The sequence below is a fragment of the Amyelois transitella genome, chromosome 7 (genome assembly GCF_032362555.1).
Source record: "Amyelois transitella isolate CPQ chromosome 7, ilAmyTran1.1, whole genome shotgun sequence".
In the NCBI taxonomy this organism is placed as follows: Eukaryota; Metazoa; Arthropoda; class Insecta; order Lepidoptera; family Pyralidae; genus Amyelois; species Amyelois transitella.
In genome coordinates this window covers 5,929,203-5,956,267 of record NC_083510.1, presented here as the reverse complement: position 1 = coordinate 5,956,267, position 27,065 = coordinate 5,929,203, and the positions used below count along the sequence as shown (strand labels likewise).

At 33.8% G+C, this 27,065-nt stretch overlaps 2 protein-coding genes across 2 annotated transcripts; one reads left to right on the top strand and one right to left on the bottom strand.

Annotated features, from left to right (window-relative positions):
• The first annotated feature begins 798 nt into the window (after positions 1-798).
• Positions 799-26,809, top strand: LOC106132243 (nuclear migration protein nudC). Its single transcript, XM_013331605.2, has 8 exons — positions 799-1,013; positions 1,563-1,640; positions 2,406-2,625; positions 2,830-2,987; positions 24,208-24,396; positions 24,721-24,793; positions 25,558-25,687; positions 26,466-26,809. Exons 1-8 carry the CDS (start codon positions 939-941, stop codon positions 26,515-26,517), a joined length of 975 nt encoding a protein of 324 aa, XP_013187059.2. The 5' UTR covers positions 799-938; the 3' UTR covers positions 26,518-26,809.
• LOC106132252 (uncharacterized) lies at positions 3,933-17,371 on the bottom strand. Its single transcript, XM_013331615.2, has 4 exons — positions 17,156-17,371; positions 6,208-6,339; positions 4,852-5,245; positions 3,933-4,628 (listed from the first exon to the last, which is right to left on the bottom strand). The coding sequence occupies exons 1-4, from the start codon at positions 17,171-17,173 to the stop codon at positions 4,588-4,590; spliced, it is 585 nt and encodes a 194-aa protein (XP_013187069.2). The 5' UTR covers positions 17,174-17,371; the 3' UTR covers positions 3,933-4,587.
• Positions 26,810-27,065: the final 256 nt, after the last annotated feature.

The window sequence follows — 27,065 nt, the reverse complement described above, 5'->3', positions numbered from 1 at the left end:
TGTTCGGAGGCTCTTGTCTTGAATCAATGTAATGTTTTTTAATTTGTGGTATATACCTATAACTATATATGCGCTTGATCACTTAGGCTTATTTACTTAAAATAATGTTAAAAGTATAACTAGCTTAGTTTGCCTGTACTCAAGATAAAAACTAAAGTATGTTGAATAAAACTAAGAATACAAAATAATATAAACTATAAAAACACTTAGAACAGTAATATGACTAATAATTATTCAAACATACATATAATCATGTCTTGAAAAAGCCAATAGACTTGAAGTTAAAGAGACTGATAGGCCACGTTCAGCTGTATGGCTTAAATGAAAGGCAAGTTGCTAGCCTAAATGTTTACGGATATGTCAAACGATAGCTTAAATATAAACTTAAATGCAAATATAAACTTGCGTAGGTACCTAATCTATTTACATCATTCATCTTTGGTTTTAAAAGCACGATAAAGCAATAAAGACACTCTCTACTACAAAGAACAAGGTGGAGTTGCCTTTGTTAATTTTTAAATAGGTATAATTGTACGTCCTGATAAATATATTATGATGATGCACGGGTTTCATATCATTATTATTTAAAAAGACAAACACCGTGTGTAGGGGCACGCTGCATGTGCCCTTACCTAAGCTCATACTCTCATTCACGTGGACTGTTTTTTAGGTGGCACAGTTTAAAGTTTGAATAATTTTAGTTAAAAGTTTGTCTCTGCAAAATATAGAAAAAGATATGACTGTTTGAAGCATTTGTCAACGTCAGCTTCACAGGTGAAGCCTTCACCTGTCACTTGATTCGTGTAAAATAGATAGGTACCGAACCGAGAAAGATTTGCAAGTTGTCGTTGCACATTATAATTTACAAGTTTTCGGAATATTCCCTTGCAAAATTATAACACAAGAAGCTAATTAAAAAAATATTATTAATTATCATAATGGCTACTGAACCAGAACGATTCGATTCTATGCTTCTGGCTATGGCCCAGCAACATGAAGGCGGCGTAAAGGATGTAAGTTTACATCAATAACAAAAACTATTGTTACAATAAGATCTCTTAGTAAAAATTAAATGATTTTCTAGTTATTTCATTATACTAATGAAGGCACAATTACGTTTTGTTTTTCATAGTCCACTCCTATAATTCCACAACCAAATATAAGGTAACCATGTGGTTAGTTTATATGTATTTATCATACATGTACCAATGTAAAGGGTTGAATTGCAACCATGGTAACAGTAAACGACATAATGCTTACCTATATGAAGCATAATAAATATCCAATGTTGTTTCCAACATTGATTAGTTATGAATTTTTCATATCTTTCCAAAACCTACTAGAACTTTCTTGATTGTTGACTTCAATATAGTGCCATACTACCTTAGGATGTCTACCTACTCTCAATAAATTTCTTGACTGTTTATTATTTCTTAGCCTAAGCTGGCTGTGCATGAAGAACTTTTTATTTTAATAGAAGTTCCTATGTCTTTCTTGAAATGATGACTTTTCCCCTAATAATGAAAATCTAAATTATGAATTCATGTACAATTTTTTTCCAGCTTTTGAAGACTATAGTTGGGTTTTTAGCTCGTAAAACTGACTTCTTCACTGGTGGTCGAGAGGGTGACTGGGAAAAAGTAAGTATTGATGTGTTTATTTGACTGCCAGATCTTTCTTACTATTTGAGTCTCAACATCACATTAAGAGAAGGAGTAAACAGAGGAAGAAGTACTAAAAAGCCACATTCAGCTGTATAGCTTTATGATGGAATTGAAATCAAAATAGTGATAGAGTTACATCCTACAGGGTGATAAAAAAGGTACAACAAATAAATATTATTACTATAAAGTAATTTTGATTATTTAAATTTAATTCCATTAGCTGTAATTGTAAAACTTTAACACACATCCAAAATCTATATCATTTGTTTATGTGAAAAATACCATGTGGTTCCTGGCACCAATAAAAAAAGGAATAGGACCATTCCATCTAGTACCCATGGATGTCCCTAAACAGCTGAATGTGGCCTATTAGTCATTTCAAGACTGTTGGCTCTGTCTACCCACCAAGGGATATAGATGTGATTATATATATGTAGGTATGTGAAATGAAAATATGGGTGAATGTAGATTAATCATAAAAGCCGTAGACAAGGATAGTGGAATGATGTAATCCCAGCCTATCCCTCAGGGCATTACAGAATGCTTGTTTTGCCTGATAGTAAGCACGATGAAATCTTAGATGGTACATAAAGGCTTGCTTAAATAATGAAATTCCTTTTGCCTTAAAAGTCCTTACGCGGGAAGAGAGGAGGGAGAAAATTCCAGATTTGTGTTAGGCAGTTGACAAACAAGTTTGTCCATTTCTCATAACTAAATATTATTTTGCCCTTATTTTTTCAGGTAGTGAAAGAAACATTCTATGAACATGCAAAGAAGGCTAAAGAGGAAGCAGATAGAATTAAGAGGGAGAAAGAAGAAGCAGACAAGAGACTGAAGGACATCCAACAGAGAAAAGAACAGGAGCGACTTCAACAAGACTTTGAGGCTGCTTCAGTGACTGAACTGACAGATCAAGAAGCTGTCAAATTGCAAGAGGATATTGATAAAGATCAAAAGAAAAGTAAGTTTTTTTTTCAGTTGTTATGAGGCACAGTCAATTAAAAGGGAGCTACTGAGGGTACTGGAAGGAGAACTGAATACTCCATGCAATGAGAATCGAATCAAAATCAAATCAAGCCATCAAGCCCTTGGCAATAGCCAAGTATATATTTATATAGTAATAACTCAAAGGTTATCTAAAATGTACTGTATTGACAATTTCCAGAAGCAGAGATTGGTGATGGTGACACCAACCCTGAAGTAGTGGATCCACCTGAGGATGATGATGATGATCCCAAAGAGAAGAATAAACTGAAACCTAATTCTGGAAACGGCTGTGACCTTGAACACTACAGATGGACGCAGACATTAGAAGAAGTTGAGGTGAGTGATATTAGATAGACCATTACAAAGATACCAATATTTGTCATGTCAGTCCTGGTCTAGTCGAAAGCTGTGTATTTTTAAGGAGTTTAATAAATTAGGCGTCAGATCTTACAACTGTAAATTCAGGTATCAACATTTCTAATCCAAACTGATTTATGGACCCCACTAATAAAATGAATAAAACGGTACCTAGTGGATATAATTTTATTTTATTTTTTACATTATCACAGTTATTCTGCAGCGAATATTTCTCCTCCAAAACACTCAAAATGGTAATTTCATTATTTTACAGTATACAATTATAAATACTTAATTATAGTTACAACACCTTTTGATATTTATATGAAAATGATGCATATTTTCATGAGAACGACGAAAATGTGCATCTTTTTAAGTTTATTTAACTATTTCTATATTTTATAATAATTTTCATTATTACTCTTAAAAAGTCTTATGCTATTGGATTCTTTCTGCATTCAAGAATTCTTGCTAGTTAACAGAATATTTATAATTAGATATGTGCTAACCATAGAATTTGGAATAATATAAGACTTCTTTGACAGCTTTACAACAACACCGAAAACTGCGTGCGTCACAAAACAAAGACACATCTCTAGTTTTGAGTACAATATGGCATTTCTACTTTGTCATATTACTCCGATTTCTATGGTGCTAGTGGTAATACATTAATTAAATAACACTTATATTTTCTTGGTTACGTCGATCACTGAAAATTCAGTTAATGCAATTAAAGCAAATGTGATCCAACATTCCCTCAATTTATCATGGTCACGCTTCTTTGCCTGAAGAATAAGGAGAAACAACATGTTTCCACTTGTCATAATCCCTATAAGTATACTTTTGCTGCATCTACATCCGTCTGCATCTCATCTGTCTTTTTTTTTGCAAATGCGTCTGTTTAGGGTAAAAATATAAAAACACAAAGTTTAAATTGAGTTGGCTGGGATTTCTTTACCTGCACAATTGCACTTGTCGAAACATTAAACTGTTCACTAAGTTGAATACAGGCTATTTTCGTATACTACTCGTACTATCATTGTACTCTAAATTGGTTCATTTGTTTCTTTTGTTCAATTATTCTTTTGTTTAAATATCTGCCAATCTCAATAAATGTTATATAAATGACGTCTTTATCCCTTACGTGATTGACAGAACCAGCAGTCTAGAAAAGTGTTGAAGGCCATGTTCAGCCGGATGGCTTAATAAAGTTAAGTTGTTGTATATTCATTCATTTACAACATGCCATAACCATAATAACGATGAAAATAAATATGTATTAAAAAATACATGAGATGTTCGCATAGGAACCCACAGTAATGAATGTATTTGAATAAATATTTTAACTGGGTTTATTGCACTAATATCTTTTATCTACTTAATTCCTAAAAAAATATACATTTGTTCTAAAATTTACTATGTACCTTATTTAATTATGTATTATCGTTTTTGCATTGGCAAAATAAACTTCGCGCTTTACATTCTTATTTCTACCGTTAAGGCACATAGTATTTTTAAATAAAGAAATAACTACTTAAGTAATTAATACTTTTAGCGTCGTTTTTTCGAACATCTTCAATTAAGAATATTTGTACATTCCGGTCTCCTTACGCATTCGCACTGTAACAAAAAAATAGTGAATCAAAATCAGATTTCAAAGATTTATGGCTAGTAAAAAATTGTATAAATAATAATTTGTTGAAATCGTGTGGGATGGTGTGATACACAAGGATATAGTTCCACATTTAAGCACCAGTCTTTTTAATATGCTTGCTTAAAGTTCAATCAACACTTTTTGTAAATTTCCTCAAACGACTGGATTACTTACTAAAAAAGTACTTACTTTCCACAAAACAAATGGCAGCTAGAATGCACGCAGAAAATAATATCGTCATGGATATAACTAAGACTGTGATCTGATGTGAATGGTTGCAACAGCAGGTTTTAGGTTCCGTGGCAGCCCGTTGCTTCGTGAAACCATTCACAACTGTGAAGTGCGTAGAACTCGCCACCGAAGCGCCGTCCTGCCCCGTCGCCGACCCTCGCTTCACACCATTCCAAAACGTATCAGTCTGGTCTCTTGTTTCTTCCGGAATGGATACTATCGCTTGAGAAAGACCAGATTTACGTCCGTATATATCTGGCTCATTATAACGCACATATTCTTCTTGGATGACATTTCCTTGCATCCGAACTAAATGCGCCGCATTTAACAGGAACGAACCGGACGATACACTCTGTAAATAGAATAATGGTTCAGTGTTTATGAGAAGGATACTTTCGTACGGAATACAGACACAGAACATAAACTGGCCGTCATGTGCGTGGTTTGATCTTATCAATCTCTATCATCATGCGAAGTGAATATTCTTATTGTTCTACAATTTAAGTTACTTTTCATTACAAGCTCATTAATGAAATGAATCGATCCTCGATTTTTATTACAAGATTTTAATACACATAAACGGCGATTTCTATTTACTAAACTATTTTCAATCCAGTTTGACATTAGTTCTCAGTGATAGGTAAACAAAGTCGTAAATATTATAATGCTCTATACATATAGAGGTTCGGTCAATGGCAGTAGGTATACAAAGCAAATTAAAGTTACATCAACATCCTGCTTTTCATCATAATCAATTTTTTTTAACACCCTCCATTAAGCAGAGACGCCCATTTAAGTGGAAAAACTTGACACGCAACGACGTTTTTATTAATATCGGTACTTAGAGAAGTGTAAAAACTTTAGGGAATGGCAGATTTTTTGCAATGTCTAAGGCTGTTTGTATCTTACAAGTTTTATTAATTATCTTGTACATATTTGCATATGTAATTTAATTGGAACATTAACACACGTGTAAGAGTTTTTATAACTGCTGGCGGCTTCTTGCGCAGCAAGTATCGACCGACTTCAGTATTGAAATATTTCAATTTTTATAAAAAAACTTAAGATTCAATAAATTTTTTCAATTATGATGTACCACTTAGCACAATTTATTTTTGTCAAAGGTGAGTTATTCAAAAGAAGATTCATTCAAGGATGTTTTTTAATAAACAAAACAATCGTTCCTTCTATGATTGATTACTCAATTTGTATACTAGGACCAACATTTTCTTAGTTAAGCGAAATTTGAGCAATACCCGAAAACATCCTATGAATAAATCCACAAATTTGTTTATAAATGGCTTAGTTTCGTACGTGGGTGCTTTGGTTACTAGAAGATCCTTGGCTCGATGCCGAACCACCTCGTGATCTTGAATCTTTGATGCTCCCGGATGCACTGCTACCTGACAGCGATGGCCGCGGAATATGCCATTCTGGTGTTGATATCTGTAACAATGTCAACTCATGTTGCAACTTGGTTCTATTTTACAGTAGTGACCGCCCACGGTTTCGTTCGAGTGTAGTTTTTCGTGAAAGAGACGCAATCTATGAATCTAGCCCTTCTTACATAAATACTTTTACAATTATAGATAATATTAGTATGATGAAATATGATTAGGATTATTAAGCATCCAGGATGCGGCACATGTCCTTGGAACAGGTTTTAATTATTTTGTAACTAAGGTATTAAATATATTTTTTCTGTTTTCCTTTTAAATCTATGAATGTGTCAATGAAACGATCTAATAATAAAATGTGTTAGGTATAACGAATAACAAGATTTGCGAAATTCTTGTGTAATTTATGCTGCTTTGATGTAAGTATTCAAGGCAACCAGGCTAGTAGGTAGCAGGTATTAACAATATTCTCATGGATGCATACAATATTTATAAAAATGATACCTACGGACATTGATTACAGCCGCTACTGAAATTATATATAACGTAAAATAATTATCATTATAATATGTCCTCAACCCAGTAAATGCCCAAGTCTCTTTTGTCCAATGAATATTAATGAGAATTCTGTGCTGGTAATTTTAACCATTAACGCAGTGACTTCTTCGATATGTACCGGAACAAAGTCCTTGCTTACTATTCATTTATGTAAAAAGGACAACGAGTTATACCTAGAAATATTCTTGGGTTTAATTGTCATACTGTCCATCTTCGCCATTCAGGATTTTTCATCATCCTCCTCCGAAGTCCCGGTTGCGTTCTCACCTCTCGGATAAGAGCCCAGGATCCTCTGACCATATTCTTGAAGTGGGTAAGCCATAATTTAAAAGTCTCTAAATTTACAAAAGAAATGGGTGAGCGTTATGACTATATTAACGTACGACTGAAACCATTAAAAGGATGAACTGTCATATATGATTGAACATCTAAAGCTAAAATTTAACACTCAGTCCAAGATTCCGCCGGGTACGACGGGTGAAGGGATAAATGAAGTAATCAGTTGATACATTAAACTACACGAGAACTTAAAACATTATAAACAATTGTGGGCTAAATCAAAAAAAGAAAACATAACTTTTTGCTCGTCTAGTCTTTTGGCTCTTGATATAATTTGGCCTAATAGGCGATGCTAATAGGTCTTCTTTTGTTTAAAGCGCAACGTTTTTGTCCTTATTTTGCACAAAGTTGATACAAAGCCTACATCAAGTATTGTACTGAATAATACAAGTTTGTGTTGTGCAACTCGAATGTGGGTGTTAGCGTCAGCTCACGGAAATCATCTCAGACTCTTCCTAGTTGCGACTCCGCAGATTAGCGACATCTTGGATCAGATCCCTTTCATTTTCTGCGTGTTTATGCAACGCGATTCTTTTGTTTACATTTTTTATTGATGCAAATATTCTGCATTATTCATTAGGCTTCTTATCACACTATGGTAAAATTTGTGTACACGATGGACCCTGTTTCATGATTTGCCACATTGTTATAATTGAATTGAATAATTGAAGCACTTAGATTTTACACATAATAACATAAAATATAAATTGGACTTCAGATTCAGTAACATCCAATACATTTTTAGGTCAAGTTTTGTTTGAAGTCCGATTGATTTTGTCAGATACGGTGTTCAAGGTTCGTGTTCTCTTTATTTGCGGTCTCGTTTCGCCGGCCTCTTACGCAATAAATCTTAGTTTTGTTTTCGACCTCATGGTCCTCTTTGTTATTTTGATAACATGATGGATAGACAATTTAGGTTGTACCATAATGCATTTCTTTTATAGTCAAAGCAAGGTCGTGTAGATTTAATCTTGCAAAATTCTCATAAACATTACTGAACAAAAATGATATGAACGTAAATTTAACAAGCTATCCAATTTATGTTAAATTAAGTTTGATATAAACAAGGTCTTGTTCTGCCTGCAATGTGCATTTTGCTATGTATGACAAACGATATTGGCACAGCGAACAACTATTGCAAAACATTTCGCCAAATGTTCTGAACCGGTTTGTCGCTAAACTTCTCGAGGCAATGTAAGCACAATGTGTGTTTATGCACCAATACTTTCGCTGTTTGTGGGAAAACTAATTAAAGAAAACAAGAAAATAGGTTTCCATAATCGAAGGTTCCCAATAAAACTAGATATTGCAACTGAATGGGAACTCGGTCGTATTTAGTCAGCTTATTATTCGATACTATGTAGAAACAACTGTCGAAGTATTGCTAATGCTTAGCCAATTTAGGTAATTGTTTTGTTTTGTGCAGTAAAACCATGTTTGCGTTAAGTTCTTTATTGAAACTCTTGGCTTTTGAATCGTCAAGGCTGGGAAAAAGTCACGCTGCTCTAAACAAGAGCTGTGCTATTGCAACTAAGCGTGTGATCCATACTTGATTTTGTGGCTTCTTAGTTTTAAATACATTAGGATTTATTTATTATGCATGAGATTAAACGCATAGGGCACGTGTCAACATTACGGATATGTACCCACATGATTCAGTATTTAATTGCTATCAGCACGTGGTAAGGCACGTTTCCGGAGCCCATGAATAGTTCATTTGTTACTAGGATATTACAATTAATGCATCGTGGTTCAACAAATGGTAACTAGCACGTGTGTTAACACATCAGCTTCTTTGTAATTATGTTTTATTGAAATAGCTAAGACGATAGATTATTGTTGGTAAATTCCATACCAATGAACTGTCATATTAACGTAGATGAAATGACGAAGTAAAATTACTAATTGGAAAAAGGTATTTGCTGGCAGTTATTATTTGTTGACGAATTTTTGTTCCTTTTATCTATGTAGTTTTTGATACTGAATAATTGTTTCATAATGTTACTAGAGTTTCGCTATATGGCTCTGAAGCACATTATATCCTTTACTCCTATTTATTTCCGCTTTTCATTCTATTAGGGATTTTCTGTAATATTGTCAAGTTTGATGATATCTTACCTTAATCAGGTGTCCTCATTCCAAAAGAGAAATGAACTGTAACGGTTAGTTAACGCCATAAAGTAATAATAACAGGTGCATAGTTGTGAAACATGTTCGGTTCAACAAGACAGTCTAGTTATGCAAGAGCACCAATCTTTATGAATCAATAGTCAATAGGTACATGCGGTTCAAGTACTTCTAACGGTTTGTGAAATCACGGAAGAATTAACTAAATTTTAATCATCTTAGAGTGATAATGACATTTGATTCGAGATACATACTGCTGCAAAACAAATTATGCAATTTCGTAGTATTGTTAACCTTGAATAACTTTGGGAAGTAATTGCTTACTAAATTAATTTAGTTTCTCTTTTATGTTCGAGCTTAAACCTATCCATTGTACTAGTTCTTTTGTAGATACGTTAGTCTCGCTATCTTACTTGACTCCTCCGCTTTAACTTTCATAATCTCAAACAATGGCTGTTATACTTACTATGATAATCAGTCAACCAGCTAGACTGTTCTCCTTTGGAGGAGAAAGCGCACATACTTCTTGCATTTGCATGGTTCTTCTTGGAATACTTTCGGTATTCCAAATGTCACAATGTATAACGGATTACAAGCCACGAATTCATTACTTTTGATTTCACCTCTCTCATCGAAAGTTCTTTTTTTTTCGTTTCTCCACCTATGATATTCAATGTTCTTTAAACTATTACAATTGCAATACAAACTTACCTACAATTTTGAATTCCAATTATCTCTGCGATTTACTGCATTTACATTATTTATGTAAGTAGATTTATATGTTACATTAGAATACAAACGATCAATATCATTATATTTAAAGCACGTGAAGACCGGGTCTTGGAATTATATTATTCATTTTGGTCTTAAACTGACAGCGAGTCTTGCTTTTGAACATCCAATTATCATATTTTATACGCGATTGCATGAGGACGCCGCAACATAACTCATTGTTCACGCTGGTCACAGCGGCATGATGGTTATACTCGTCCTTGAACTCAATTGGTAGTAGGTATTTATGAAACTAACGGGATTCGTGTCAATGCAAATCAGTGTAGAAGCTGTTTGACTGGTGTGATGTCTATTATTACGTACCGTAACATCTCTAATTTCATTCAAACACGTTGAAATCTTAAATGTGACCTCTTTTTGAGTAAATCCCTGGCTTTGTTTGTGCGACCATCTTACCTAATTTAAATTATTAGTACCTCCCTTATTGACTAGGTTTCAGTGTCAGGTTAATTGATAAAGTGCATCCTGTTCAGAGTTTCGAATCTAAACCGCTTCATTGACTGCGTTGTAAATTACATCATGACCCACAGAAAGTAACCGGATATCTAGTTTTATAATGTTAAAATGAATACAATATATAAGTAAAAGAAAAATATTTTAGTATGAAAATGTACGCTTAAGAGTCACTGATTTTTATGATAAGACCCAGACAGTTTCGGTAAATTCAATTTTTTTACTCGCAACGAATGAGATCATTCTATAAATTATAGTAACATCCCTCTTTTTATATCGATAAAACTTAGTAATAAACTATTATTGGATAAGCATGTTTCATAATAAAAAAAGTTACCTTGGAAGAGGTTACTTCGCCGGATTCTTCTCATACACGCATTGTGATGACATCATTATCTGACGTCCAAAGTTGCTGTTATACCTTTATTACGTGGTTCATTATAAATGCTATGAACGATAAGTTTTTGCTCCTATCGATAAATTACTTTCTGCTCGATCGCTCATAACAAAAGCTTATCTACCCAAATATTATATTAAATGACTTTTTAAAACGACGCGGTTCTAGATTCCTGTATTCGATTCTGGAAAATTTTAGCGACCCCGCAAAATTATCATCAAAAGAGTAACGGAATTTTATAACATAAGTATTTTATTTGTAGTTAGTAGGTAATTTTATATTATTAGTAGGTATAAATACTAATATTTCAGGTCTATGCATTCCACATTCTTCCAAAAAATGTCTACGTTTTATGTGGAACAATTCAAACCTTAAATCCGGGATCCCAATACCATATAACCTATGAAACTAGCCGTACGTACGTACGTAAGTCGTGAACGTTTTAGTTACCGGAATTTATACAATGCCTCCGTCATTACCTTGAAGGCTTAGGGTCTTTGAAAAATAGTAACAGCAAAGCTTCCTAGCGTCATGTTAAATGAGCGTCAAACAAGATCGTCTTGTGTTTTTGTGTCAACTGCATATAAGGTAACTGTTTAATTTAATTTTATATGACCTCCGTGGTCTGTGACTCAGTGCCCCACATCAGCCCACCATACCGGGAGTTCTGGGTTTGGTTATCGGCGCAAGGAAAATTTGTACTTAAGTTTACAATTTTTGTCTGCTGGTCTTGGTGTGCTGGGCTTATGTGTATCGTTCAAAACATACCTTAGTTTATAGTGGGCCATAGTATGTGGTTCATTTATTTATTTTATTGTATGTAAAGTGATAAAATACATATCCGAATGCGAGTATTATATTAGTTAGTATCGTTTTGTGAGTCACCGTAAAATCACAGTAACATCTCCTGAATGATAAGTCCTATGAGGTCAAAAGCACAACTTTTTTTTAAACTTTTTTTTATGATATGAAGCAAAAAAACCCAAGTTGGTGTTGCCGAAAACGGTGCCTGTAACGTTACCCGTTATATATCATTAAATAAGAAATGCTTGGCAGTGTCCTTCTTGCGTTTGTGACCGGTTTCGATAATTAATTTTGAGATTCTGTGACGTAGCAGGTTTTTAACTGATTTTTATTTATATGACAATCATTTTTTTACATTTAAATACAATTACTGTGGTGGAATTTTGGCAAAGAAAAAACAATATCAGTTAATTTTAATAACAAATAAATATATTGATTACATACATGCATAGATCAAGACACAATTTATTGAATCTTATACATATCAGTTAATAATAATATATTCTATGAACATTAGATTATTTTGATTATTTTAGGGCTTTTGTAATTTTACAAATTTGAGTATGTTGTGAATGCTTACCCTAACATACTTGTCGATATTGATTAAATTTATCTAGCAAAATCGTTATAAAACCGATAAGTTTAATTAAAAAAATAAACCCGGGTATTTGACCTACATATTTCTCGTCCATAATTTGAACTACCTTTTATACATTTCGTAATGTAACTTGCTCTGTTGCGATGTCGTCACCGAAATTTAAATACATTTGGTGATAAATACACCTTCGAGGCGAAAGGAAATCCCGAAGCACGTGATATTTTACATTTTTGCAATTTTATGTAAATATATCAAAACTAGCGATATAAAGTGTGGTCATAAATATTGACATGATGCTTTTAGAACTTATAGTAAATGTTGAAGAAATTACAGATTGTATATACGGATCCTAAAAATGCCTCATTTATTATATGAGTATCTTGAAGTTGATGATATTGTTAAGGGTTTTTACGCGTACGTTAACATCATACTTACAATAGTCGAATTAATCTCATTACATCAACTGTCGTTTTGTCTGTTAGTTCCGTTTAAGTGGAAAATCCATATCGAGTGTCTGGCCTGACATTCAGGATCTAGGTATCAACATGCATCCTTGTAGGAAATCAGAATATAACCATCTTTTTAACACACGTCTGTGTGGCGTCTGTGTAGACGCCTATTTCCGATTAGGTAGAGATTGTAGAGTTCTATTTGCCATGATTCTTTTTCTTTTCTGAGTCTGTGTACAGAGATATTTTTCAAAAGTTGATTCAAACTCTCACAGCAGGTTAAAAAAAATTAACTATTGTGGTATGCAGTGACCTACTCATACAATAAATGCTTGTGACATTAGAACCAAATTACGTTTTGTGCAATACTTTATGTGTGATGTAACATAAACACTATTAATAGTAGTTTTACTAACAAGTGATTTTTGCAACAAGAATTATTACGTTATTTACAGAAATTAATAGCATGCCAGTGCTTCTATAGTTGCCATTAAAAATGGTCATGTAGGTACATGTTTATTGGTAACCATGAAACCAACTAGCTCAATCTGTGTATTTTTTAACCCCCGACGCAAAAGAGCGTTTAAATGTTGTGGGAGTTGAAAATGAGGATGAAAGTTCGCATGTTTGCAAATATACTTGAGTGAAAGCGCACTGATAGAGAATACTGAAGATTTAATTAAGGGGGTTCGAAACTTAACTCCCAGCGCAAAAAACGATACGTATCACTCAAAAGTGTGCGTGTGTGTGTCTCTGCCGTGTTGATCCTTGATCAAGAGTTTCCAAAATGTACTAATTAATAATATATACACATATTTAAGTTCCCTTTAAAAAGTAAGTAATAAATCGCTTTAAACCTTACAATTTAATTACAAATATTCTAACCAAACTAATTTACTTTAACTTTATAAAAATCGTGGGTAAATAAAAATAGGTCCCGTAACGCGACGCACTTATTTCTTTATATGTACTTAGGTACTTTAAGATTGAGTTTCTTAAATAATTTCTTACTTTTTAAAGGGAACTTAAATAAGTGTCGGGGTTTTTATCAACTACATATTATTAAATAACTACATATAAATACCTAATACTTTTAAAATACCGTGAATATTTATTTATAAGAATGGCGAAGTTAATTTATTTGTTTATGTTTTAGGGAAATAATTGCATTACTTTTGAACTTGTTATTTTACTTTATTCAATAAAAGTTAATGTCTCAAGATAAGTATCATATATAATCCGTTACATGCTCAATCATATTTTCTTAGTACGTACCCATTATACAAATAATAAACAGACATGACCTCAGACGAACAAAATTATGCAATGTCAGATCTTGAAATTCACTTAAGTATGTTGAAAGATGTTTTTCATATTTTATTTAGGTTTTTTCGTATTTCCAAATGTGGGATCAATGAACATTTTTCGTCCACTATTTATTTTCATACCTTCACTATGAATATTCAGAACTACATAATATGTGAACTCTACATATTTATCAGAAGAAGAATTTTTTTTTCTATAAAATTCTAATCTGATCACATGATTTGTATGATCTAAGCAAAAGGTTTAGAATCTATTGACCTTAATATCATATGATGGAAAAGACAATGCTAAGTGTATAATATGATATTTTAATGGACTTAGCTCAGTCACCTTTCGCCGATTTAGTTTGCTGAATGCGCCGGACTGGATGCGCGCTAAGTCCGGGTGTTGGGAAATGTGAAGGCCGCGCGCCGAGGGCATAACTTGTCTGTCCCTGTGCCATTTAGTTCGTTTTTTCTCACCTGGACAGATGATCAGGTACGCAAGGACTAACGACCCGATTTAAAACACCTTTCAATCCAACTCGTTGCAATATTTACAAAATAAGTACACTTGGTAACTCAGTTGAAAGGCAAACTTATCTTGTCGGAATATATTTGTGTTTACCTTATTTAGCTTTATTTTAATAATAACAATAAATTTTCATGCACATCAGCTAAAGGAACTGTTATAGTTATCTAAAAAAGTTAATACATTTGTATTAGTTTTACTTATTAGCATTTCAGTTTTGCGTATTTGCTTTTAATATCATTTATTGTAACTATACTCCCTTCCGTATATTTAACCTTCTAAGTCAAGTGTTGTTATAGGATGACAGCACTCAATTCGCAAGTTACGTTACTGCGGTTATAATGCAAACAATATTACTATTTCATAGTAAGATAAAGAATTGCCAGGCAATATATCATTAACTATTATAGTTTTTAAATCTAGCCATGATAGTGGAAATGAGAGCGTTAAGGAGTAGGTATGTTGGGTGTGAAATTGAGTGACCGGATAAGGAACAGCGTGATAAGAGAATGTTGTGATGTGAAAGAAGATGTAGTTACAGGAATAGAAAAGGGTGTGTTGTGATGGTTCGGTCATGTGGAGAGGAAGAATGAAAACAGGTTGACTAAGCATATATAAACATGGAGGGTGTGGAGGGAAAGGTCGGAGTGGGAAGACCTAGACGAACGTATCTTGATCAAATTAAGGACGTCCTGGTAAAGGGTCAGGTTAAAAGTAACCGAAACCGCCGAGCTTGCATGAAGAGAGTTATGAATGTGGATGAAGCGAAGGAAATATGCAGAGATCGTGGCAAGTGGAAAGAGGTAGTCTCTGCCTACCCCTCCGGGAAAGAGGCGTGATTTTATGTAGGTATGTATGATATTGGTCTGTAACAATGCATTGTCTGGTATTTGCCTAAACTAAATAGGTAGGCAAGTAAGAAATCTTTAAAGTTACAATCACTTTTTTATTTGTTTTACCTCTGCGATTATCTAGCTTTAATGTCTGCAGTAGGTCACTAGTCGCCACGTAAAAAGCATATGCTTTAAACTACTCGTATCAACGTGTGAAATAAAATTTTATCAAAATTGCATCTACATTTATCAAAATCTTAACCCGATTGCATCCTAATCGGAAAAGTATTGACCCTGACGTATTTGATTTTAGTATAGGATTTAATTGGACACAAATATAATATTGCAGGAATATCATAAAGAGGACCTATAAAACTTAATACTGTAATAAATACCAACATATGTTTATGACATGTCAACAAAACATCATAAAAACATAAATTCACAACAGAAGACTGTTTAGATATTGTAATTAATGCGATTTTCGTCATTTACTTGTTTTTGTAGACATTTATAGTAAATGCGGATCTGACCAAGTATCGTAACCAGTATCGTCTGCGAACCACATTCTTGTTTGTTTATTTTGATTTGGTTCGTTGTCTTTTCTTGATCACTGAGTAAGTATATATTTTACTCTGGGTTTTGCCTGCGTCAGCCTATGTTTTAAGTACATTCTGAAGTGGTCGAGCGAGGCCTTCATATAGATTGAAATTAGTTCTATTGTCAAAACAGATAAAATAAGTTTTAGGCAAAAAATTGGTCTTTTTTTTATAAGTAGTGTAGTGCCGTGTGGTAACCGGCAATACACAACAAAGAAAGGGACCACTCCATCTCATTCCCATGGATGTCGTAAAAGGCGACTAAGGGATATGATTTTTCTTTTAGGCGATGGGCTAGCAACTATTTGAATCTCATAAGCCAAAGAGCTGAACGTTTCAAGAATTTCGGCTCTGTCTACCTCGCAAGGGATATAGATGTGATTATATGTATGTATGTGGTGTAGTTGCAATACTCAACAAAAGTCATTCTCTTGGTAACCTTGAAAAATACCTTCTTTAATCTACAACTTTTCAACACGCGAAGATGTTTAGCTTGGTTGTCCTATTGTTTATAATCTTCTCCTTAGTACAAAGAAGGTGACCCATGGCGGTTTTTTTATATTTAAGTTTGCCAAGATATCATTTTCCACATATAGTAGTCATAAATTAATTAAAAAGTAGTCCTTACTTATTGAAACCATTCTAATCAGTCCAATACAAAAATCACTGATAATCGCTTAGTTGTTTTTGTAATCTTTGTTGTATAAATAAATTAGGAAATATTCTAACAAAAATATTGCAATTACAACGACGGATTTATCTCACGACTAGATTTTACCCGGGTAAAGAAACAGTGTTAAATAAGAAATTAATTTTGAAACCATTAATTCATCAAATAATCAATCTTTGTTATTCATTTCGGTAAAGAAACAGTCTACGGTGTGACCATTGCTTTGCTTGATAGAGCACGAGCAACAGCAAGTGATAAATCCTAGCAAACAGTTATTTCAAAATGTATTGAAGTATGTATATTGAATTAATTTACTATATTATTATTACATGTTTATATAAAGAAACTGAACAGTAAAGTTATAAAAATTTGCCTCTTTCTTTTCACTAACTTACAGTAGCATCACTCACCGGGCTTTTGGCATCCATTGTCTATTACCGCCACGCTTTATTGTTTTTGTTTAATAGGTAGTTCACTATTACGTCACAGATCACTGCATTCACTCGGTCCACATGTCTATCGTTGTTCCTCTCGTCAGTTCCTTTCGAGTTAGCTCTCTCGCCCTCTCCGTGCGCCGGCGTCGTGGGACGCGCCTGCTCCAAGCGGCAAAGCGACTAGAGTCGTACTGAGAGTGTTACAACAATCACCAAGGTTTATATATGAAGTTGCACGTAGCAGCTCTGTGCGTAAAATTTGCACTTTAAATGATAAAAAATTTAACAAAACATTAAAATTTAATCAATAAACTTCCTTTTTGTTAACGGAGTTCTTAGCATCATGATAAAGTATTGTTAGAAAAATATTAACTTGTGGATAAGTTTCCTTTATTTTTACCTTGCATTCTCAGAATTGAATGACTCGGTCATGAAGGTATTCGATTTTTTGATTATCTTATAGGCAGGATTAACTAATATCTACATTTTTCTGGAAAACCGCCTTGCATGTTTTGCTCAGGTTAATGTCACGGTTCAATTTTGGAAATTTATAACATTGTGAGGATTATGTTTTAAATTAATTTAATCCTGTGATGATCGAAGTTTGATGATATTTAAAATGAGAAGTTCTTACCCTCTCAATAGTATTAATTCCTTGTCAGAAATGTTATCACTAAGTGGTTAGACGCACGACTGACGATGTCTGCATACACACTGCAGGAAAATCATAAGAAGTAATAGTTGTGCCTGGTCACGTCAACACTTCTACTAGGGTTAAATGACGCAGCTCCCGTTGCTGCTGTATTGCGCTTGCGCAACCGCTAGCGGCGAGGACGCGGCGTCTGCATTAGGAATAACATTACAGGAATCGGACGAACTTGACTCTTCTCTGACCTTGAAGTTTTGAAGAACTGTTATGCTATGTAGAAAGTGGATAATGCGAATTAATTAATAAATAGATATAGAATATCAATTAATCAAATTTATTTAAATTCTAAAACAAACTGCGATCAACTTACCAATTATTTTTCTTCTCACACAAAGCAATGGAAGCAGATTTCATGTTATCATTAATTTTAGCCTTAAGTTAAAATCTTTGTACTCTATCATTAGCACGACAAAAAATGCACTTAAATCAATTAATTCTGCCGCGAAAAATAATGAGGTAACGAAAAATATTTTAAAATGTAATTTAACTGATGTCAAATTGAGTCGGTTATTTATCATTTTATTCTAATAGTACGTATAACGCCGTGTGGTTCCCGGCACCATTACAAAAAAGAATAGGACTACTCCATCTCTTTCCCATGGATGTCGTAAAAGGCGACTAAGGGATAGGTTTATAAACTTAGGATTCCTCTTTTAGGCGATGGGCTAGCAACCTGTCACTATTTGAATCTCAGTTCTTTCATTAAGCCAAATAGCTGAACGTGGCCATTCAGTCTTTTCAAGACTGTTGGCTCTGTCTACCCCGCAAGGGATATAGACGTGACCATATGTATGTACCTATGTAGTACGTTATAATACTTATACGTACTATTAGAATAATTGCATGTACTTCTTCTTCAACCGCTGTGAGAGCATGGCGTACTGTTACACAGGCTCGAGTCTTTAAGAGACCCCAGTCTCCACCAATATTTTGTACATTTTTTGTAATTTTTCTGTGCCTACGGAGACGAAATAAATACTTTTTTACTTTTTTTTTTACTTTACGTCAACCTACATGAAATGTCAAATTACTTTTATAATAATATGTAGCCAATCAATCCATCTCAGTTATCTTAGTTAATCAGTATCTTGGTCCAAAGGTTCGACTGGCAGAGAATACTTTTAGGCATGAAGTCCACTTGTTGTACATTTTACATGCATAAACATACATACATACATATAATCACGTCTATATCCCTTGCGGGGTAGACAGAGCTAAATAATCTTGTAGAGACTGATAGGCCACGTTCAGCTATTTGGCTTTAAGATAGAACTGAGATTCAAATATTGACAGGTTGTTAGCCCATTGCCTAAAAGAAGAATCCCAAGTTTATAAGCCTACCCCTTAGTCGCCTTTTACGACATCCATGGGAGAGATATGGAGTGGTCCCATTCTTTTTTCTATTGGTGTCGGGAACCACATGTAAAGTTAAATAAAGTTTAAATAAATAAATAAATCTTACTCTAAATGCATCTTAGTCACGAATTATACATACATACATAAAATCACGCCTCTTTCCCGGAGGGGTAGGCAGAGATTACATCTTTCCACCGTCATATATGGTACAATAAAATGGCTTGATTCAGTTAAAAATTATATGGTTAAAAAAGTTAAAGGGATTACCTTTTTTGGTTAAAAGGAACACCTTTTTTTCTAGATAAATCTAAGTTTTGTATTAAACCGCGAAAAAATAGTCTCACAAAGGCAAGTCACGAAAAAAGAGTATTTTTTAATAGTGAAATGAACCTTAAAAGCAAAAATGACCATTAGCATGAACCATAAAAATATTATGAAAAGAAATTTATGTGCCAAGCCTACTTAATACATCAATTACATACTTTATTCAAACTATGTTCGTGATATGCAAGTGCCAATCTATATGCAATTTACGAGCACAATACTATGTCCAACAATACTAGTGACATTTACCAAGTACCAATATAATTCGTTTAGTTGGTCTCAAGTGTATCAACCTGAGGCTTGGCTTCCGCATGGGGATCTTGGAAACCAGTTCGAATGAAGTGGCAACTGAATGTACTTATGTTATAACACAAATGGGTAACATGGCTAAAAAGATTCAATTGAGTCATTCTAAACTTTGCTTGACGCCTTGAGGAAATTTATAAACATTTTCTTTCATTAATTAACAATAATATATTGAATTAATTCCAATTATAGTAATTTGAAAACCTCATCCTGACTACGATAAAGCATATTTGTAAATTTAATTTTTTTTGACGATTTTTCTGCCTTAATTCGATATTTCTACAATATTTAATCAGTTTCTGAGTTATGTACCTACATTAATATGATTGTTCCGACGATTTTATGGTAAGCGAAAATATCGCAAAGCAATCTGCACATTCAAGCAACTGGGTGTCTAACCATGTCCGAATATGGGTTAGGTTTCCCTGCAAATAGTTGCGGAAATCAGAAAACACTTTCTTAAAGAAAAACCAGACTTTGGGTAAATAAAAGTTCTTGGTCAGAGGCGTGTCTTGGGCTCCTCTCCGGAGAGCCAGGAAGATGATGATAATGACCCTGGTAGAAAACATTCAGACTTATATATTTTTAGAATTGACTTGTCATTGAAGTATTTATCTAATAGGGAAAAAGATCTTAAGTTTGTTAATTGCTCTACGTTTATTTAATTAAATTACATAATATTTGTAAAAATAGGCCAGATCACTGCCTAGGACAAGGAATGCAATCAAGCGATCATGCTTGTGACCAACTGCATCTCATATTTTCTGGAGTATAAAGCCCAATATTTTATATTATACAGATAATTTGTAAAGGCATTATTATAACATAGCACTATTGAGTTACACATACATACACAGTTACTTTAAACTGCAAGGTTCTTATGAAGTTATTCGTTAATGCAACAAAAGATCAGAGGCTTGCTTAATTTCTCAGTCACACGCACAAGCACGAATCAAGCTTTAATTGGAATGTAATTATATCATCAACATCGGTCCACCATTACCCAATCATCTAACATTTAAATGTCCTCCCACTTTTGACACATATAAAGCCGAATCGAAAAAATTATAATATTGTTGTATGAGTCGAATTATAACAGGTTTAGCACTTGATAAATTTAATAAATATGGCGCCAGTGAATAGTTGTGCGTAGAAATTCCATCGAGTTCGTTGCGATAAATAGTGCCGGATCTCTAGGTCCGGGATCAGCGAATTTAGACAAATCGTTATTTTTATAACTGTTCTCGCTTTAAAAGTTATAAATATTTACTGCATCAGTTTTATCCTCATTATAATATTTTTAGGAGCTCCTTTGTCGATAATGAATGGTCCAGAAAGTCTTAAAACTATCCCATATAGCATTATGTCCACCTTTTGTACATTCTATGTGCATTAAGTTTGAATAAATAAAGAAAAAAAACACACAGTATGTATTGTAAATAATTGTGATATTAATATTATTTAGCTACTTATAAAATATTTATGGCATAATGTAGCTGTTTCAAAAACCAATTTTTAAATCTTTACTATCAAAATTGTATTTGAATCTTAATTCTATCAATAAGGCAAACAGCTGAACGTTGCTTATCACTATTTTCAAGACTGTTGGCTCTGTCCATCCTGCAAGGGATATAGATGTGATTATATGTATGTAAATTTGTAAATGTTAGGCGTCTTTGTTAAGTCTCACGACAAGACTTAATGAACAAGCGGTCAATCGTTCTTATTAATATCATTATATACAATTTCTCAATGTGAATTAACATTGAACTATCCATATTTTGTATAAAACTACGCGTAATCTTTTTATTATTCATCATTGCATACTTGAATAATGATCATGGTCATCCTACATATTATGTTGTTTATTTGAAGATTATTAATAGTATTGAGAACTTCATAATGTGTCAACACAATGTTTTAATTTTACCATTTACTTATAAATTATTAATTAGCTATTGAACTTGGGGTCACTGCGATGTTCATAAAAAACGACGGCGAATGAAGAGATATCCAATTTAAAGCCTGAACCTTTTCCGATTTGAGAATACGGTCTTTATACCAATAGATTGCATAATGCGAATAATTTAAACAATCACTTGCATTAACAAGATACAAAAACGGAAGCAAATTAACATAACCATTGCCAAATGTCGTTACATAATATATTATTCTATGTACTTTTATAAATATGTGAACCATTTTTTTTTTGTGAACTGATAGATAATAAAAATTCATTCCGTGCGTTAATAATGTTTTGGAGTTCCCTAAATTTGAAATTATAAGGCCATCTTATTTTAAAGGTGAGACAGTGTCTCAAAAATGATTTTGCATCGTTACTATTGGAGTAAGTATACATTTGTTTTCCTCTAGTCCTATCCTAGGATCTTGCTTGGATGGGAGAGAGGGAGAGGATGAGTTTATTTTATGCATTTCGTGGCTCAATTATTCAACGTTTTAAGTTTTATTAAACGTCCCTATACCTAATCAATATTGTTTTAATGGGTCCAAACCGCAAATGCAGTCCATTTGTCGGTTGACATGAGTATATCCACTCGCATCGTCCTTGCGAGGAATGCGAGGCCATCACGCCTCTTGGTCGTTCGTAACACAAAATATTATGATTACAGAGTATTTTTTTTCTTCAACAGTTGATATTTTTTATTTGTTACGAGATATTTTGTAGTGTAATAAGGTTATTTAAATTAAAAAAATAACAATTACCTAATTGTGAACGTCTCTCAACTAATCTTCAGTCACACGGCTGATGAGCGTTTAGTCGTGCCTAGTTGTCCAAGTGAACATGCTGCGACGCATAAATAATAATATGGAAAAGATAATTAGGACGGCCGTTCTTCCTCTTCGCTTGCTCGACTTGTCTGGGGCGACCACTGACGTGCCCCCAAATCATTTTTCAACCAAAATGTCTGTATTTTGTATGGTCTGAAATAAAACCTTGCTAGTGTCAATTTTTATCTCTGTTCTGTTTCCTCTTTATTTTATGAACATGTTGGTTCTGGCGGTCCTCTTGTGAAACTTAATAATTGTTGTTTTAGAATCATTCCGTATTCTTTGAACGTCATTAAGTTGTCAGTTATAGCTAACACCTTGTGGTTTATCTATCCTACCTCCCCGAGAAAACTGAAATTCATTTCATATCATTGTACTTTTAATTTAACCATACACTGAGTTTTTGATTGAACTTGTAAAAATTTGAGACGTGGGAAATGTTCGTAAAAGTACCTGTTCAGGGAACTGAATTTATAACTATTACTTACGGGTCAAGTCGGGTCAACCCGTGGAACACCAAAACTACGATTCACACTCGTCAGGTTGATATTTTGTTTAACCTCTCCTAGCTCCTCCGGACCTGCGGACAGAGAGCACAGCCGGAACAACAATGTATATAAAAAGGCATTGAGCATTCCAGTAGTGAAGCTTGAGCTGATCAGCTTTTACCATATTACTCACCAAGTAAATGTTCCTACGCAGCCTTTAAAACATGTGTATGTTAAGGTATACATCATATAATAAAAAATGTCCTTGTTTATACAGTTACATGAACCTTGAGTACTTTCCCGTTTATGTGTATGGTAATCATGATAAAAGCGTCATATAGTTGACCCCAATGACGCAATATAGAAATGATTTTTGTTCACCCCATTCTGATTTGCTTTTATTAAAACTTGTTGTTTTGACATTTTGAATAAAGTAACAAAGTGTAGTGTGTTAATTCTGATAAAATTATACCCATCTACGTCTCAGATTAATATTTCATTGACACGACATTCCGTGGTCAAAAGGACTTTGATTTCCTTTACGACGTTACAACATAACATACATACGTCATAGGTATAGGAAATGAGTTCACACAATAGACAATGATACATAAGTACTTAATCGCAGTCTCGTGGGCGAGATATGATAATTACACCCTAACAAACAATTGATGTAACGGCGAAAGTGTGATCTTTTCATTCTCTAGGTACAGCCACAAAGCTTGGATGGCAAAACTCCGATTTTAAAAAATACAGATTCGCGGAAAATGTTTGATAGAATTTTTGTAACACTTTTCTGCATACGAATTTTGGTTCACGGACTTTCTGGGCATATATTGTATTCAAAGTGGTTCTGAATGTATTTGTTAGTACCAATCAATATACATGTATCTTCTTGGCAGTTAGGGTCGTTCGAAAGCACGTCTTTTGGGGTTTTTTATATATTACTCACATATTGCCAATTGACCTTTAGTTCGACTGACTTCTTATTTGACTTCGCCAACTTTCAACTAGAATTATTTATCATATATTAAATTGACAAAATTTGCATACAGCTCAGAGTACCACTTCGCCAAGTCCTACGACCCCGTGACCTGACTGTGATCATCAATAAGAAGCACCTGAAGGTCGGCATCAAAGGTCAACCCCTTATTATCGACGGTGAGCTGGACTCCGACGTTAAGGTAGAGGAGTCAACCTGGGTGCTTCAGGATGGACGCAATTTGCTGGTTAACTTGGAAAAGGTAATCCATCATCACCTCACCACTGTGCTCAATGGGCAATATGGGCGTAGCTCAAAGTATCGACCGCTTTACAACATTACAGGCTGTCGACTTGATCGTAGTCATATGTTGATAAAACCAAGTAGATTCAAAGAAAATTCTTAACTCTAACAAAGTTTTTGTCAAATGTCATAAATAAACCTTGTAACACTTTTCTAAAATTACTTAGGATAATTATTTTAAACTTAACTTCGTTATTACATGAAATGAAGTGTTCTCGCGGATACCTATTAAATTTAATGACCAATTTAGCTGTTGGTAACAATGTTGTTTGTTCTATTGTAGGTGAACAAAATGAATTGGTGGAGTCGCTTGGTAACAACGGACCCTGAAATATCTACCAAGAAAATTAATCCAGGTAAGATCCTATTGGGATATTATCCGTTGAAACTCTAGTCCAATATGGTTTTAGTAAAGATTAGGTAGTTCGTACTCGCCTTCAGTGAAGACTAGACTGAACTTTTTAGGTTGTTTTTTATTTTATTTTATCAAGCTTACTTATTATATAGCTGTAAACTACGACGAGCAGTCTTACTCGTACAATAAAGTAATATTTTTTTATATCATCGAACAAAGTCAATTTAATATCATATTTGAACGCTTTCACTTGTACAAGTTAAGTAGGATTAATTATTACACCACTTGTTAGGATTAGGGAGTCGATTTTGGTTGTGATGATGCCAAATTGGAAAATACGCGACTCCATATATCGAGTTGAAATTCACGTAACTCGAATTGACTCATATGTATTTTAATAATGTATACGAGTGAACGATTTGAATTTAGGTCCCCTACATTTTTTGTTGTTATTGGATATTGGAGGTCTCGTGGTATGAATTTAAGGTTAAGTAGGTAGTTACATGGGTTAGTTACCCTGGTCGCGGGTTGCAGTTGGTTGCGGAAGACAGACTGGCGTCGCTTCGGGTAAATACTTGATTCACCCAATCCAGGATAAAGGTCAAAGGCGCGCCTCGTTCTCTCCAGAGAGTGAGTGAGGTGAGACTACCGCCATGAGAAAGAAGAAAAGTTACAGTTGTTTCGATATATATTTTCTTGAGTTTATCGAATTTAAAAATAAATAAATTCACTCTTTTGAATTAGCATTATCAATTTCATTTACAGAACCTTCCAAGTTGTCCGATTTGGACGGAGAAACTCGAGGCTTAGTAGAAAAGATGATGTACGATCAAAGACAAAAAGAGATGGGGCTCCCCACTAGTGACGAACAGAAGAAGCAAGACGTCCTTAAAAAGTAAGTTATTTAATAAAAAGCAATAATACAAATAAGTAGTATAAATGTTAGTAAATATAACTTTTTGATGTTTCTAAAGGTTTATAATAAAATTAGTTTGAAATTCAAATTGAATCATTGCAGCAAATGGTTGTCTCATCTATACTAATATTATAAAGCTGAAGAGTTTGTTTGTTTGTTTAAACGCACTAATCTCAAGAACTACTGGTTCGAATTGAAAAATTATTTTTGCGTTAAATTTTTGAGGAAGGCTTTAGGCTATATAACGTTACGCTGCAACTATAAGGAGCAAAGAAATAATGGAAAATGTGAAAAAACGGGGAAAATTATTCATGCTTGAGGACTCAATAATGCCCAAAATAATTATTCCACGCGGACCAAGTTGCGGGCACAGCTAGTTTCTTATATTAGTTATTTGGCGATTTCCGTATTTTGCGTGTAATACTTAAACGACATGAACAAATCGGTCGCACCGTTTAGATAATTACCGATTAGCTGTGCCTCATAACTTTATGGTCGGGTCTGGCGGTCACTGACGGATGTTAGAATGATTATTAGGTACAGGCATAGCTGTACTTGAATATCTAACTCCATTAGTGTTAGTGTTTTATTGATATTAAGAATTGTTATCTTCTTAGAGATCACAATTTGGACCGAGTTTCAGGTATTTCATCACGAGTTTTAGATCGAGATTGATATTTTTCAAACTTGTTTTTGTGTTCTCTAGTGAAAGATATATGGTTTCTTAACAATAATATTTTATTTTCTTTGATTTTAGGTTTATGGAACAACACCCTGAAATGGATTTCTCTAAATGCAAGTTCAATTAAGGATAAACTACCTATAATAGGCGCACCGGAATTTAATATTTTGAGTTTACTACACCGATTTTTATTGACGAATTTTAATTTATGCCTATCGGTGCTAAAATACAATGTGATGTATTACTAACTTCTAAACTGTTACTAAGTTCATGCTTCTTTGATGACTTTGTATGTAATGTGGGGATACCGCATACTAGTTACTCGTCATTAGTGGTTCATAATGTAACTAGGTATTTAATATTGCTTTCTGCATTATTATGTGTCTGATTTTAAAATAAATTAAGTTTGACACCGCAAATATTTGTTTGATTTATTGTTTCAAAAGTCTGTTTTGCAGACAGATTTAAGAGCGCTTAACCTTTTGGCCCAATAAAAGTATTTTGAAGCTACGCTGAATCTAGAGATTCGAAATTTGCCATGTACCTAAGTTATGTTGAATATTCCGATTTCTGTGGGGTGTCCTAAAATTAGATTTTTTCGCAGGAGAAACGGAATTTAACTGAACTTTTCGGGACCATGTGAGCGGAGCTGCCGGTGAACTCTAGTTGCTAAAT